Raw genomic sequence first — 16,735 nt, forward strand, 5'->3', positions numbered from 1 at the left:
GTGAGCATCCCACAGGATGCCCTTCCCAAGCGTGCACTGCATACCGAGGTCACTCCCCTCCCCTTACTGGAGAAGCTGCTGCACAGCCTTTTCCAGAGACTCACGCTGCCACTACCGTGGTCGGTCTCTGCTTTCTCACATGCTTGGACAGAGGATGCACAGCCCTAGTGCTTGAGGCTGCGCAGCCTTGAGAAAAGACTTGGGGGACGTTGGAATTCTGGGGGTGGAGGGCTGAACATGCTGAGCCAGAGCTGCCAGCCCTAGTTCTTCATCAGGTAGCCCTCGACCAAACCTCACTAAGCCACCCACCAACAGCAATGCTGCGGGGGCCCTGGCACAAACTGTGTGGCTGGATTTGGTGCTGAAAGTCACAGGGGCCGTACCTGGCCAGGTGTGCAAGGTAGGGATGAGGACATGAAAAAAGGAGTGTCTCATGCTTCTCTCCCTTCTAACATCTCCATAAGGACGACCAGCTGCTCTTTACGAGCTTAACTCTCCGAAGTCTCTACTGAAACGGTGTCTCAGAGCACCAGGCACTACGTGTACCCAGCTCACTGGAGGTGCTCCAGCTGTCTGGCTGTTTCCCTTGGGGCTATGCCCACATCTGTCGTGGGTGAGCAATGGCAGGGGGCTCACAACGCTGGCTTGGTATGAAACTGGTAACCCATGAGAGCACCTTGCCTGCTGCTGGGGTGCTGCAAGGGCATAACACAGGGAAGTCCTTCATCTACAGGAGAAGGCAGGGCTGCAGCTGCACTCAGCTAATCAACATAGGACGATGCTAGGTATGTTTAAAGCTACCATCCTTCTCTGGGGATGGCTTGGCTCTGTGCTGCAGGCCTGTGCCAAACTAATAAAATAATGTCTTAATTCCAAGGAGTATTTTTTATCTTCTTGTTTGCGATTAGGGTTTAAAACCTGTGTATTTTACTTAAAACTTCATTGATGACTGAGGGTTACTTGCCTTTTTTTTTAAATTTTGTTTCTTTGCCTACTTCAAGTGTGTTTTTCCTTAATATTTAAGGTAATACCTTATGCTTCAAGTTAGGCAGCTGTGCAAATCCCAACAGGATCAGAGCCGCAATATGCTACCTCTTTTTCCAGAGCAAAACTGATCCCAGATGATCCATGTCTAAAACTTGGGCAATTTATGCTCCCAGTACTACTGATACAAAGAAGTCATGATGTAAATGCAGAGTCTTGGTGCTTTTCCTTAAATACAACAAATGTCATCTCGGTTATATAAACTTATACAGGTTAAAAAAAACAATGAGTATGTTCTCCTTATATGAACAAAAGCTCTTAAAGATATTGCCTACACCGCACAAGCTTCTGGAAGGCTTTCTTGAAATCTTCATTAAAGATTGTGTAGATTAGAGGGTTAATAAGGGAATTTATATATCCCAGCCATGCTAGGAAATTAGACATGTCTTCTGAGATGTGACATCTTTCACAGGTATTAACAACTACTTCTTTTACAAAAAAAGGGAGCCAGCAGATCACAAATGCCCCCAAGATCAGACCCAGCGTAGTTGCTGCCTTTCGCTCTCTTGTGCTAGAGATTCTCTGTTTTTTCCAGGACTTCTCGTGCTTAGATTCAGACCTGGGGCTTCGTAGGGTGATATTGATTTTATCGCAGTCCACCAGGGGATCTGATGTCTTCTCCACTGTGCTGGGCATTGAAGCCGATTTGGTGCTTCTTTCACCTGCGTCCAAAAGGACTTGTCCATTTACCTCCTCCCTTACAATCCGGCTGACGCTTCTTCTGTGAAATGTCTTTGCTGCCTTGTATATCTTGTAATAAAGGATCAGAATCAAGGCCAGCGGGATATAGAAGGCGCCAAATGTAGAGTAAATGGTGAAAACAATGTGGTCATGTTTGATGATGCATTCGTCATCTCTGCTGGTCGTCTGGTGCCGCCAAAACAAAGGCGGCATGGAGATAAAAATGGATATGATCCATACCACTGCAATCATGATGCCAGCATGCTTGGGTGTCCTTTTCTGTGCATATTCCACAGCATCCGTGATTGCTCTGTACCGGTCCAAAGCAATGGCAGAGAGATGCAAGATGGAACATGTGCAGCATGTAATGTCCACGCTCAGCCAAATGTCACACACCACTTGCCCCATGATCCAGGTCTCCTTTACAATGTAGACGATGCTGAAGGGCATCACTAGGACTGCCACAAGGAAATCAGTCACTGCAAGAGAGCAGATTAAGTAGTTGGCGGGGTGGTGGAGCTTTCTTGTCACAATTATTGCAGTCATCACGAGAGAATTGATGGCCGTTGTCATTAGCGCAAGCACAGACAGGGTAATGGAAATGAGAATCTTGGATGTCACCCATTTGAATAGTTCTTCTGATGTACTGTTTTGTTCAGTTGAGTTTATTAAATCCATGTTCCCTTTTAAAGGTGACCTTTCCCAGTAGCAGTTACCTGTTGGAAAAGTAAAAACGTTCAGAAAGTGCATCCTCAGCCTCCAGGAAGTCTTGATTTTTGTCATCTTAAAAGGCTGTGGGCCCCAAACTTACCAGAACCTCAGACTTATCATTAGAAGTGATTCTGGCTCCAGACAGATTTTCCTGGCTAGCACTATGCGGGATGGTCTGCCTCCAGAAAGAGGGGCTTCCTCTTTCTCCTTGGCCATGCTGTTTGCATGGCATGTTTGCAGGGCATGTTTGCATGGCAGGGGAGAGGAGCGTGCCATGGCGCCTGGGATGGCCCTGCCCTGTGGGGTGCTGCACGTCACTGCACGGGGGAACCAGCCTTGTTCCTCGAGCAGGGCAGCAGCATCAGTGCAGCCCCCAGGGTGCAGAGCCAGCCCTCCTGCTGAATGCTGACTCTGAATGGATTGTAGTGGAGTCCTGAAACTGCTTAAAAGTGGACAATCCCATCCTAACCTAAGTACTAATACTGCTTTTAGGCTAGCACTGTGGACTCCACTAAGCAATGTAACGACTGTTGAAAACTAATCCACAGGAAGCAGGCATAATGCTTCTTTTCTCTATATATCCATAATGCTTCCTAAAACTCTAAAAAGGAGTTTTCCTTTTTCCCCATCAGTATGAGAGTCCTTCCTTGTGTATAGATAAGCATGGGCTTTCTAAATGGGGACATAGTTTTCACAAGAAAACAGAAATGTAAAACACTGCAGTACAAACAGGAGAAGAAACGATTGCGTGTGAAAGTTTCATTTTAGAGCTTCCTCTTGCGCAACTCTAAAATGAAACAGCTGAATGTATTTTAAAGCTTCAAATGGTTGACTTATTGTCTAACAAATATTATACATAGATTAGAGTCTTGAAAACATCATTACTTCTCCTCAAGTTTTGCTATTCTGTGGTTGGTGCTGAAGAAAACTGCAGAAAGCTTGGATACTAGTTGTTCTGCTAATGACTTTCTCTACAGAAACAGTGTAACACCTCTTACGGCTCTGCAGGAAGCAAAAAGCAGGGAAATACTGATGAAATAAGTTCTCGGTTATGTTCTGAGGATGTGCACCCTACTCTCTTATCAAGAAGGGTTTCTGAGCACTCTACGGACTGCAGCTGAAGTATGAGTTTCCAGCTTTCTAGACTAGAGCTTGTAACTCCCAGTTAAGAGGATCAGATTTCATCCTCTTGCAGGTTTTGACATGCAATTTCTTGTGAGTGCACGATCTACCAGATGAGGTGGGGTTTTCTCTGATAACTTTACTTAACACAACACTTAGGGTGTAGTGAGTGGGTTGTGTTTGTGTTGCATTGGATGCCACATGTAGGGAAATACGTAAAATAAGTGAATAATTTTTCTTAGGAAAAATGGGTCTCATTAACATAACTGAAGCTTTGTGGTATTATGCTGGAGTGGCTTAAAAAGAATCTCATATACTGTATATAACCTTGGACCTAGCTCACTAATTTGGTTTGATATTCTAACCTGGGAAATGCTTAATATGCTATTGACCTACTCAAAAAGGTTTTTAGCATTGCTTGGCCAACATTTAATTGTATGGAAGAACAAGGAAAGGAAATGCATTTTACATGGTGATATTCACAAACGCTGAGCAGAATCTTGTCGTGTGCATGAGCTGATTACAGCATGCATGTGCTCTCTTTCTCTCTGTGTTCCTCTCTCTGAACTTGAAATATACTTCACAGGCATAAAAATAGATCTTTCATCATGTCAGTGTCACCTTAAAACCTTCTGAATCCACAGTAATTGCTAGTTTGCAGATATTTTTTGTCTATAGCTAGCTGCCTTCCAGAGAAGGAATAGGCACTTATAGTATTTTCTGGTGAATGTTCAACCTCTGCTAAATAAATCTTCATTTTTGAGCTTGTATAAATACATGGGAAGAAAAAGTTTATTGGGAAAAACTAGGACTTCTGTTGATATCCAGCAGTTGATCATATTTTAGAACAGTTACTCATTATAGTTAATTACCTTATAAATTTCTAACTCTTTGCATATTAGTCCTTAATTGCAAGCAAGCAAAAAGCAATTTAGAGATAATGAAAGCTGATTAATAGCTTTTGAAAGATTATTCAGTTTGAGACCACGGAGTAAGGAAAATAGTATGGGTGGGCTTGCAAAACTGGTGTGTAGGAATAAGTAGGTTTCCTTAGTGCTGCAGTGATTTAGAGGCTTTTTATAAGACGCATAGTGACAGAAATGTGCTTACTTGCCATGTGCACAGATTATGCTTCTCTGTGTGGTTTTAAGATTATCAGCTGGTACACTCAGATTTCATTCAGGCTGCTAGCATGGAAACACAGCAGTATCGAAGACTACCACACTGAGTTTTTAGTGTACTACTGTTAGATAATTGCGCTGGGGTCTCCTGTTTGTGGGACATAACCTGTTCTTTAATGGTACCCATCTGGACATACTGCCCTCCTGTTCCTATGTGGAGTGTTAAGACCCTCTGCTCTTGCCCTCACAGCCCCGGCAGCGGGTGTCCAAGGTGGTCCCTGCTGTGCAGACCAAAGAGTGTGGCTCCATCCAAGGGAGACAGCAGTATGGTGACAAGATCTGCCCTCCAAGGTGGTGGCTCCTTTTGAGGTTGCAGAGCCATTCAGTGGGCTGTGCTGCTTGGGACTGCCAGTCACAAAGTTTGGTGGCTTTCCTGTCCAAGTGGGATGGGGATCCTCTGCTAACTGTGGTGGGAATTCGCGCAAGGTTATTGGGTGATCAGTAGCTAAAAAGATGGTTTTATAAATATGTGGAGTTGAAACGCTGGCAGTGTTTAAGGACTACCGCTTCTCTCTCTTTTGATCACTTCCAGGATGAACTAATTCTGGATTTTCTCCTGCTAAGTTGAACTGAGCTCAATCACTGGCCATCACTGGCTTCTGTCCTCAGCAAGCAACTGGATCACTTTTAGGAGTATGAAGGATGATCCTGTAAACAGTGCACTGGATTAGGATGCAGGCGAGCTGGCTTCTGCCCCTCTGCTGTAGGCTTTCCTTGTCAATTTTTGAGCAAATTCATTAAAGTGCTTCAGTTCATTCTCTGTAAAATAGCTACAGGAGTACTTCCCTGCTACCTTACTTCGCATATTTGTATTGTTTCTCTTAGTAGCACGAATTATCTCTTGTATGCATTTAGTGCAGGGAAGATCTAACCTCAGGCGATACCCCCAGGTGCTGTGGGCATACTGGCATAACTACACGCTGTACTTTCAGCTCAGACTTTGCTGTTATCCCTGTGTGAGTCTGCCGAGCTCTTGCCTCACAGCAGAGCAGGCAGGTACAGTCCCTCTGCCCTGTGGTGTGGGCATCTCCTTACGGCCACATACCTGACACAAGACTTCAAAAGGAAGCATGGAAGACTTGGAGCCCTCTTCTCTGAGTAGTGAATTTACTTTGGTGAATGAAAACAAACTTGCAGCCATGCTGAACTGAAGAGAAATCTATATTTCAACAATTATAGAATGGGTTCAGCAGCAACATATAACTACTTTCCAAGATATTCTTACAGTCCAGATGCTTTTGTGGAACTGGCAACTCAGTGCCCTTCTTGAAGGGCTGAGCTGAATTTGTCAGCTTATCACTAATATTTCTTATTCCATGGAAGTTGCTCTTGCTGCAGTTGGAAGTATTGTTTTTTATTATTACAGTTTCAATAGGCAGCTGTTGTTAGAAAACTTTTGAAAGATGTGAAGCTTCGATTCTGTGTATTGCATTATATTATCTTGAATTTAAGATTGGTGAAAATGATGTCTCGTACTTTATCTTCATTATAGATCTTAACACAGTAAATTAATCTGTAACTGCTATTAAAATACAAGTATGGTATTTCAGTTGACCCATTAAAATATTAGCCTTCAGTTGCTGAACAAGAGCCCTGTAAACAAAGGAAGCTGCTGTTCACCTAAGACAGTGTGTCTGTTATCTTGGATACATGAACATTGTTATTTTTGAGCAATTAGCCACTTCTACAAATCTTTTTCCCTTCCCTCCCAGACATGGCATGTTAAGGTGACCTGAATGTAAGTGCTTCCTTGTCGGTAAAAGCACATGTATCATCCTACTTATCTTGTTTAGATGGCGTGGGGGAAAACGTCTGCGCAGCCTTATCACAAAAGTAAACATTGAATTTGTCTAGTGACCACTCAAAGAAAAGGGAGTGTTGTTGGTGCTCCTCAGTTTTGCAGGAGCATATGTATATGTTATTAAGCCCATAACCACCCACTTATGTCTGAGATTTACAGAATAGTAATAAAATTGCTTTTGTTCAATAGCATTAGTCTGTCCTTCCAGGTTTGGAAAACAGCACTCCTCTGCCTTTCAGTAAACCTGGAAAATAATATGAAACACCATTTTCTGGAGAAACATGGCTGGCAATGCCTTTGGGAAAGGCATAGTGAGCCTACTCTTTGGGATCCTGAATTTAGACTGAACTGTTAGAAGTTTACAGCTCTTGATTTTTGGTCCTTGTTTGTTTTATATTGCTTTAAGCACTGGCAGTGAGAAAACTTGCTGATTAGAGTTTAAGTACTGCTTTTGAATACAAGTTTTCTGAGTGTACTGGGGGGGTGTTTGCTTGCTTTTTTCCATGCGGATTTCTTAGCAAAATACGTCTTTAATTTAAAAACAGTAACAGCACTCAGAAAACAAAATGAGTAACTGATTGAAGGAAGAGTATTTAAAGAGACAGCGATAACAGCCTTTGTGCATTAAGTAAACACAAAGTTGTGCCAGTGGCAGAGACAGATCCTGCCCATCTCTCTCACCCAGAGAGGCTTCAGCTGGCTTTGAAATGATGAAGTGTTTCACCTTCTAGTGGGATCCCTTGCTCTGTTGGCCAAACTGATCTGTAAGTCAGTTAGAAAGGCCCAGCTTTCTTGCTCCAGTGGAAACTGATCCTACAAACTTCTTCTGATGAAGGGAAAGACTCTATGCTTGTTTTCAGTTATCCTGTTTTTATCACCTGCTCCTGTATAGGCTAACCAGACACTTACTGGAAGTAAGACTAAAATAACCATAGAAGGATAAAGTAGTTATAAGAACCAGCCTTGCCTGGGAGCTAAAGTTGCTTCTGAAACCAGTATTTATGAGCTTGTAAAAATCCTTCCTGATGTGCCTGTGTGCCTTTAGATACCAACCATGTGCTGTACTAATGACAATTAGCTTAGTAATGATCCATTGTATTAAATATAAGTAGAGGGAAATAGTACTCTTTTGGATTAAACAAATCTGTTTAAAGAGGGTGAACTTCTACTGGACTCGATAGGGGATATGTACTTTGTTGAGCCTGAACCCTAGAGTCCCAACAGGTGAAGAAGAGGAGAGGAGCATTTTCACTTGATTCTGAGTGCCTTGTCCTTAATTTATTTCCTCCCAGTAATTCTTTCTAAGGCTTCTAAAGCCACAGTGCATCCCCTGGGGCACGGTAGGGGTGACTGGTGGGTTTGTAAGAGGAGTTACTTGCCAGCTGAAAGCAGTTGCTGCAAACCTGCCATTCCTGGAATGCAAAGTAGATGTCTATCAGCAGTTTGAAGTGCGAAGCAGAAATCACAAGGTTGCCAGCTTTCCTTACCCAATCTGCATTTCTACATGCTTAAAACTTCTTTTTTTTCCCTATATCTGCTGCTTAACTAGAAGGTTATTTCCAGTTCTTCATCAGTCAGCAAATACTCATTGTGCATGCTGAAGTAATGCTTTGGATTCCCTGTTTTGGGCGGTACTGTCTCAATCCACCGGACTGAGCACGCTCTGGACCTGAAATGTATGGGTAAGCTGGAGGAGTAACTCAAAAGCTGTTTAGGTTTTGCTGCTTGAGTCTCAGTTGACTGGAGTTATTTATCACTTCCACTTGTAGAAGGTCGTAACAGACCCATTTCTAGAAACACAGACCACAAATAACTACACAATCACAGATAAATCAATCGAACTAATATAAACTAAAGATAATACAGAATTTTGCCTCCCAAGCACCCCCTCAGGAAAAGCATGGGTAAATAGATAGGCTTTGCAGCATGCCCTGAATATCAGTGTAACATATGAAGAAAACAAATCTGAGAGTCCTGGAGAATACATGCCTCCAGCTTAGAGATGTACAAATCCATTTATTGCCTGAGCCCAGGCGCTCTGATTTCTTACAGAACGGCAAAGAAAAGTCCATTTCTGTGCCTTGAATGCAAGGCACAGAAGTTGCGTAGTAAACCTGCATTTGATGCTTTTCTTAGCCATGTTTCCAGTCTAAGAGTGCCTGTGTTGGCAAAATGATATGCTGCAGTGTATTTGGTGTCAGGCACAACAAAGATGATGCTTGCTTTAATTTTCTGGATGGCTCTTTAAATTCTTTCAGCCAACAGAAATAATCCCAAATGGCCAAAATGACAAAGTCTGACTGACTTAGCCCTGAAAGTTACCACCCTGTATGTCTGCTCTGTCATGTTATTGCTTCTGGAGCAAAATCAACAGGAGGGAGGTAGTGCTTCCACTGAAGCAGCTGAGATGCTAAATCTGAGGGCTTGCTCAAGCTGCCAGGGAAGGTGAACTTGCCCTGTGCTGCTGGATGCTGACAAGAGAGATGCAAGCACCAACTCCATCGGGACCGGAACGAAGGCAGTAGTCTCTGGCAAGGGGGCAGAATGAAACACTGAAATAGCTCCTGTCCTCATCTCTCTGGTGTAATTAACTCACCTTCTTGTTTCCTATTGAGGGTGTATAAATTGCAGCGTGCTGGCTGTGAGTCCTTTGACACATCTCCCTCCAGAAGGCTTTGGTCCTTGCTTCGTTACTTCATGAGCATTACCAAGTGCTCTGTGTATTCCAGTCTGCAAAATACCAGACTCTTCAAGCCCAAACGTGACAACCTCACATAACAGGGATTCCCATGCCTCTGTCACAGAGGGGCAGCTCCTTGCCTCCTGCATTTCAAAGGTGTTGCTGCAGTTCCTGGGGAGGTACCACTTGAGCTAGCTTTAAACTCAGCCAGGTAACCATGAGCAGAGCGCTGAGCAAAACCTGCCTGGGAAGCAGGGCTGCTGTATAGGTGGGGTTAGTCTGTGATGCACTCCTTGGTGCCTTTGCCATGTTCTCTACTCGCATCTGTTGGACTGCAGCGTAGTCCTATGCTGCTTGTCAAGCCTGCCCTGGAGGATACCTCCCCTGCTTATTGTCATCATATTTGTAGCAACTGCTGCATTTGCTTATATGGAAGAATGATGTTCAGAAAGTAATTATGCATTCCTTGCTGCTTCTAGTGTTGAAGTTGAGGGCTTGGTTTCTTTTTCTCCTTTTGGAAAATTAGTCACTCATTTGTGTTTGCTCTTTATTTCATGTCCCTCTGCCATCTGTTTTAATCTAGCTGAGGGGGATGGGGGGGAGGCAAGCCAGCTTCTCTGCCAGCCCTCTGGGAGGGGGGAAGGAGGAACAGCAAGAATGGTATGGTCCACAGGGTGACAGACTTGCTTATATAAAACAGTAAACATGCCTCCCAAATGCAGCTTCAGTTGTTGGGTAACTGGACAGTGAACCTGTTAGGAATTTGATCATTTTGGCTGGAGAAAGGGAAAATTTCAGACCCATATTCATAATTCACCAGAGGAGATGGCACTGAGTTATTTTTATAATTCATTAGATGAGGGGATTCAGGTTCCCCTCCTATTTAAGGCTGGTCTGAATCCCTAGTCCAGAGCTCTCAGGATAGTAGTCTGGATAGTTGCCTCTTATATTGTATATGGTGTGGAAGAGTCCCAGAGGACCAGGTCCTGGACAACAGCGCTCATGGGAGCTGCTTCCTGCTATCTCTTCTGCTGCTGCTGTTCTGAGCTGTGTAAATAAATATCTGTGAGAAACAAAGTAGTGTCTGGGCACCCCATCCACCTATGTGAGCTCTCCACTGAGCAAAATGGTACCTTCATGATCGCAAGTATTCTATACGGACAGACAAAGTCCCATGTAACCATGTGGTCAACACCCTGTCCTTAGATGCATGTGTCCCTTGGATGGTGGATCTGAACTTGGACTCTCCATATCATGGGTGGGCCACTCACTTCCTATCCCCACTCTTTGGCCACCCACCCTTAATTTAGTTTGATTTAACAGCCTGAAATGTTCTGTTCAACCAAAAATTTTCTGTATTAGGAAAAATGTTTTAAAAAAATATATATTTTTTTTTAGTTCTGTTGAAGAAAAAGCAAAGGTTTTGTTTGTTTGTTTTTGTTTCAAGTTTTCCTTTGGATTGGCAGTGAATCAAAGAAGTGACTGTTCACCCATCTCTATATAATTTGTACAACTAGTTTCATACTGTGCAGGAGGGGCTTCTTTCATGATTATCTAAATTTGTACAGTGAGGTGAAAATGCAGAATGTCTTTGCTTGTGTTTCAAAACACTGCCTTTCAGGTAAGGGCTTGAAACCTGTAGGAATCACAAAGCATCGTTGGAGCAAGGAGGTTGAGAGGTAGTTTTACTTCCTTTGGTAATAAAATGCAGCCTTGTTTCTCCCACTTCCCACTCATCCTTATGCTTCGGGGCCATGTGTTCTTTGCCAGCCCTCTGAAAACACATGCGTACACAGTTGTAAGTCACAAACCTTTTTCACCGCTACACCTACCTCTGAAACTCTATTACAAGGAGGAGTTAAACTGGAAAACACTTCCCCCTCACTCCCAGTTAACAGGCATTTAGGTGGAATAGCTACTGTTTTACCTGACTTCCAAGATAATGTGGGGACCTTTTTTCTTAGTTCCTTGGGAGTTTTATCAAATATAACATTTATTTTTATTACATAAGAACCGTGAAAGCTTTTATTCAACTGGAAGAAATTACCTTGTTTACTCCTGGACAGTAACAAAACAATATTTTCAAATATGTGCCTGGAAAAGATCTCTATTTCAATCTACAAGGTAAGAAAACCTCATTTTCAAACTATCACCTGGGCCAACAATAGGATATTTCTTTTTCTGCTGTGTGCTTACCAGGACAGCTTTGAGGGAGAATTGGTCTCAGAAGAGTTTGTTGGAAGAGGAGTGGAAGTGATGCATCAGTGTGCTCCTCCTCTGCAGCAGGGCTTCTGCATGACACAAGAACAGTACAAGTCTGTGGTTAATCACTTACAAGTTGGAGACATGGCAAAATTCACATAATCTGCAGTCTCATCTCTGCCTAGTTTTTGAAGACTGATGCTTTTTTACAAAGACTATCTTACTGCATACTTCCCAGTGTCTTTTCTTGTACTTCTTTTCACCATTTCATTTGTCTTTCTTTTAGTCCTCATCTGATAATCTCATAGACTGAAGGTCTTTCCCTTGGTTTTGTTATCCATATGTGATTAAACAGGCCTATCAGATAGTAAACTCTGCATTGGGTTTGCACTGAACAGCAGTTCTCTAATATTTTCTTTGTCAGGACTAACTGAGACAATTCAGGCTGTTTCCTCTGAATGATGCACATGTAGTCCTGGCCAAGAAGTATTTTAAGTAAAACAAACAAAACAGTCCTTAAAGTTGGTGGGTTTGGAAGTGGGAGGAAAATTAAGAGCCTCAACTTTTCAGCGGAAGTAGCACTCCAAATGTTTTTTTGCAGGCTTCCTGGGAAAGACAGAGAGAAAAGGACCTACATGCTGCCAGGAAACAGGCAGAATTTGTTGAAAGCTTTCTCAAAGTGATGCATCCTTGGGAAGGGATTTTGTTGTGGAGGAATGTTTGTTTTTTCCTTCAGACAAAGCTTTTCTGCCAGAGGGTGCCAGGCTGCCTTGCCCTGATGACTTCCACCAGTGAACGACGGCAACTCTAGGGAGAGAGACCCTGTAAAGGGTGTGAGGAGGGGAAGGGCAAGTGCAAGCTCCTGCTGTTTGCCTGGGTGGCAAAGGGTCGTGGGCCCTGCTCTGTGCAGAGGGCTGCCACCACTGCACAGAGAAGGACGTGCCATGGGGGAATGGCACAACAGACCCTGTCCTGTCTGAAATGCTGGCAAACTGCAGACCCCCAGGAAGCAGCGTGTGGGCTGTGGAGGGTCGCCTTGTTAAGGTCTGTAATGCAGAGTCTTTCTTGAAACTGCTGCACAAAAGCTTAGCATGGAAAAAGTGAACTCTGAGTGCACAGCTGGAGCTGTGAACAGGCAGGTGGGAGGCTGGGGAAATCTTACTAAGTGGACCTGAGATACTTGCACAGGAAGGTCCTATATTGGAGCTGTCAGATAAAATCTCAGCCTGGGAACCTGCCCAGGAGTTTTCACTTTAGAAGCAGTAACTAAACTGTCCTCAGGTCAGGCTGGCTTAGATCGCCGTGGTTGGACTGACTCGCAGTGGACTTGAAGCCACACCATGTGGTACTGTGTCAGCCTGTAGAGATCCAAGCTATTAGCCTCCTTCATCGGTAAACAGAGACTCCTGTTGGTAGAGTTTGTAGTGAAGAGGCAGAGAGGTGTAATTATACAGCTGAGACTCGTGCTTCCTAACTGGCACTGCAATTTTTTGTTGATGTTTCTACTAAGATTGATTTATTCACCACTGCGAACACTTAGGTTGGGGGCCGTCTTTCCAAAATCCAGATTCTGTGCCTTCAAACTTAGGTCTGTACTAAAAAGGACATGACTTCTTGTACTCTGCATGGAGTGCTACATTGCTGGTAATACAAAACGTAGAGCCATTCTTGTACATGCTTTCTCCTGTGTGGAGGCAGAGCATTAATGTGGGCAGGTAGCTGGTTGGTCAGACTCTCCACGAGCACCACATGAAACTTTTGTCTAGGGAGTGTATCTTTCAAGGGAGGCAGGGTACCAGATACCTAGGAAGTCCTCATTTGCTACTTTCATAGGCTTTTCCAGTTGTGTGTGAGGTTTTTTGTTTGGTTTTTTGTTTTGTTTTGTTTTGTTTTTAAGATTTAAATCCTAGCATTGACAGAACTGAATGTTGTAGCCAGAAGAGTTTAGTTCACTCAGTGAATTGGCATAAGTGCTAATGGCAAAAAAGCTTTTGTTCCAGGCCTGGATAAACCATCTATGTCCGAGATCTGGGATGCAGCTATGCTGGCAAAACTTCTCTAGTGCAGATTGGGCTTTAGCTTTCCTCCTTTTCACAGTTTCAAAGTACTCTGCAGATCTTGAGCATGCCTTTGTCTCTACTTCAGTTTATTATTGCATTGTAACATGTTCTCCTTTAAAAGTACCAATATTTGTAAAAACAAGTCCTGGGACAGCCTGCATAAAATAAAAAAAAAGATGTGGCTAGGAGAGCTATGGAGAAAGGCGAGAGTGCATCAGATGAGAAAGCTGGGGGAGAACTTGAGGAAGTGGAGTGCGTGGGGAGGAGGGGTGCTGGAGTGCCCCCCGCATAGCACTTGGATGCGTGTATATCCCACGCTGCTGCTGAATTGCATTGAATGCATGCAAATGCAGTAATTTCTTTGAAGAACCAGGATGCCAAATAGCACAGCCGAGCAGTGCAGTGGAAGTCAGCGTTTGGGATTGCTGAGCTGTCTGAGCAAGCTGGCCCATTTGCTGGGCTCCACGCGGGGCTGCTGCGGTGAGGTCGGGAGGGAGGTGAACTGGAGCAGCGGCCGCCATGCCCAGACCGGCAGCTGGTCTGGAAATGACTCGTGCATGGCCAGGACAGGGATCTCAGCACCATGTTTTGGCAGGGAATGACTGTCTCTGTGGTCAGCTGGCATCACAGCTTGCTGAATAATTCTTAGAAGCTTTTGGCCTTGGGTATATTTTTAGGGGTACAACACTTTCAAGAGAGCTCATAGCAGCAGGACAGTGTTAAAATGTGTCCAAATACAGAAACAAGGATTTATCTTCCCTAGGAAGCTTCCTGGATCTGTCAGGTCTCCTGTTGCAGACGCTGTGATTACTAAATAAGGTCTTAAGCTCTCTAACACTTTGTGAATTCATTTTCATTTCTGATAGGAAAATAACAGACTGTCACACGCAACTTTTTTCCTTTGCATAATTCCGATGTAGTTGTGACACTTGACATACAGCACAGATGACTGTGAACGGCTTCTTAAAATTTAAGCAGATGATTCAGAATTAATTATGAAAAACAATCTTATTGTTGTCCCAGGAATTCAGTACAGACAGCAATTGTTTAACAAGATTATCCAGCTTCAATTGATCCCCAAAACTTCTTGTTGATAAAGCAGCTAAAGAATCTTAAATGCTAAGCCTAAGAAACTATTTCCAAACAAAATTTCAAAGGTTTTTTTACTGTTGTTGATTCCCCCCCCCCCCCCGAGAATCTATTGATGTTGGCTTTCTAAGATCCTTTAAAACATAACTTTGTGATTATGAAAGCCTTCAGCACTGTAGAAAACTTTAGATACTACTTTATGCTAGGGATGCTTGTAGACAGCACTTCAGCTCTTTGTTTCCTGAGTAAGAAAAAAGTATGCAGTTTCAAAAGAGGGTTGAGCAAAGCTATCTTTTAGATTTAGATTATAATACTAACATAAAGAAGCAATAATTCTAGCAGCTGTTTCCTGCTTAAGTCGTATGCTGAGAAAATAAAATTTGTCTTTTTATATAAGAACATTTCTTTGTAGCCTTGGTGTGTACTTGCAATATATTTCAAAACATTTCACAAGGACTGTTTAAAAAAAGGTGTTTGACAGTACTTGCACGTGACAACATGTAATATTAATTTGGTGGGGAAGAGAAGCGTTAAGCTAACTGTTTCTAATTGCCCAAATCTGCAGAAGGCACATCAATACTCAGAACTGCTTTAGGAGGGTTCAAAAACTTCCAGTGTAGTCTCGGCAATTGTAGGCTGTCTATGGCCCCTATAGTTTCTGAGAGAGATAAAGATTATAAGATGTGCTTTCACATAATAACATGGTAAAACGCAGGAGTGAAGGACAGAGGCAAATGGTTAATGTACTGATCTTCAGAGACTGGAAGAGGCCTGGAAAAATCAAAGGCGAGCCATTGCTTCTGTACGATCTGGCTTGTTTGTTAGGTAAGGGAGCAACATTGTGCTTAGCGCTGTTGGAAACGCTGAATGCTTTTCCCTGGATAGCTTACAGCCCAGCTCTCACATTGGGAAGTTGGAGGATTTAACTATGGACTATAGCATGACAAACTATTTTTCTACCAGGAGACTGGAAAAGACCAAACTATAACTTTGAAGCTCTCTGCTAAAATACCTTTTCAGTTTTACCCTTTGAAGCTGCTGAAATTTATGGAAAAAGGCTTTTAACATTTTAACAGCAATATACTGCTGACAAGTAATGAGAAATATTGCAAAGGGTCTCACATTGTATGCTCTCATGTAGGTACACATGTATATATTGCATCATATTTTTGCCCATCATTTCTATGTTTTCTATTTTAAGAAGTCATTATTGAAAACTACATTTCCTTAGTGTTCAAAATGAGTCTTTGCTCTCTGAAGCTGAAGAATATTTAATGTTAACTCTTCTGGAAAGCAGCAACGAACAGATTTAGGCAAGTCTCCACATCTGTATAGTCCTTTGTTTCTTTTTCTAATTTCAGTTTTTCCCATTTTTAGCAACTGAATGATGACATTACATTCTGGGATTCTTTTACCTCTTTGTTTCTTGATTCACAATCTTTAGGATGTAGCTAGGTCATATATATCAAACATTCCCCCTCATAGTCCCAAGGTTTAGAGGCTTTCTTAAAAAGATACAGATCTAGCTGCAGATAGTTATATATACATACAGAAAGAGGGTGCTTTCTCTAATCAATCAACCTGAGTATCTACAGCTTCAAATAAAACTAGCAAGCCTGAGGAGAAATAGCCAAATCACTAGCTGATGACACTAATTTTATATGGCCTGTCCAGCTCTATCACGGTACCTTTGTCATATGTTTGTGATATATAATAGGTAGTGCAGCAAATTCTAAAAAATGCTACAGGGCTAAATCCACTGCAGAAAGGATCTAAAACACATCTAAAAACTTCAGCTGTGGTACATGGGCTCCCTCTCCAGTGCTGGAAGATTAAAGTCCTGAAGATTGTGCCATGGTTTCTTTGGAGCGTGCACTTAACAAAACCCCCAAGCAAACAAAAAGAAACCCTAAAACCAAACCAGAAGAGGGAGTTTGTGAACAGAGAGTGATATCTCGGGTAAGGGAGCCCATGGAGCCTCTTCCTGTCTGATGTGTCTAGGGGCTACTGTAACTTCATGCTCACTTATTTATACAAGTAGAGTATGCAGCCAGCATAAAATACTTGGTCAATCTAAAAGGGCACACAAATAAACTTTTGCCTGCCTGGTACTACAGTCACAACTGACACAATGGTTGGGAATGGGTGGTGGCAGGGGTTGCTT

At 42.9% G+C, this 16,735-nt stretch overlaps 1 protein-coding gene across 1 annotated transcript in view; it reads right to left on the reverse strand.

Moving 5' to 3' along the window:
- Positions 1 to 1,190: 1,190 nt before the first annotated feature.
- HTR1F (5-hydroxytryptamine receptor 1F) overlaps positions 1,191 to 16,735 on the reverse strand; it is a 63,941-nt gene continuing 48,396 nt past the window's right edge. Inside the window, exons 2-3 of the mRNA XM_072851711.1 lie at positions 11,417 to 11,511; positions 1,191 to 2,441 (exon numbers count right to left, since the gene is read on the reverse strand). Of these exons, the coding sequence (XP_072707812.1) occupies positions 1,303 to 2,403 (1,101 nt within the window). The 5' untranslated portion in view covers positions 2,404 to 2,441; positions 11,417 to 11,511 and the 3' untranslated portion in view covers positions 1,191 to 1,302. The remainder of the gene's footprint in view (positions 2,442 to 11,416; positions 11,512 to 16,735) is intronic.

Source organism: Ciconia boyciana, chromosome 1 (assembly GCF_034638445.1).
Source record: "Ciconia boyciana chromosome 1, ASM3463844v1, whole genome shotgun sequence".
Classification (NCBI taxonomy): Eukaryota; Metazoa; Chordata; class Aves; order Ciconiiformes; family Ciconiidae; genus Ciconia; species Ciconia boyciana.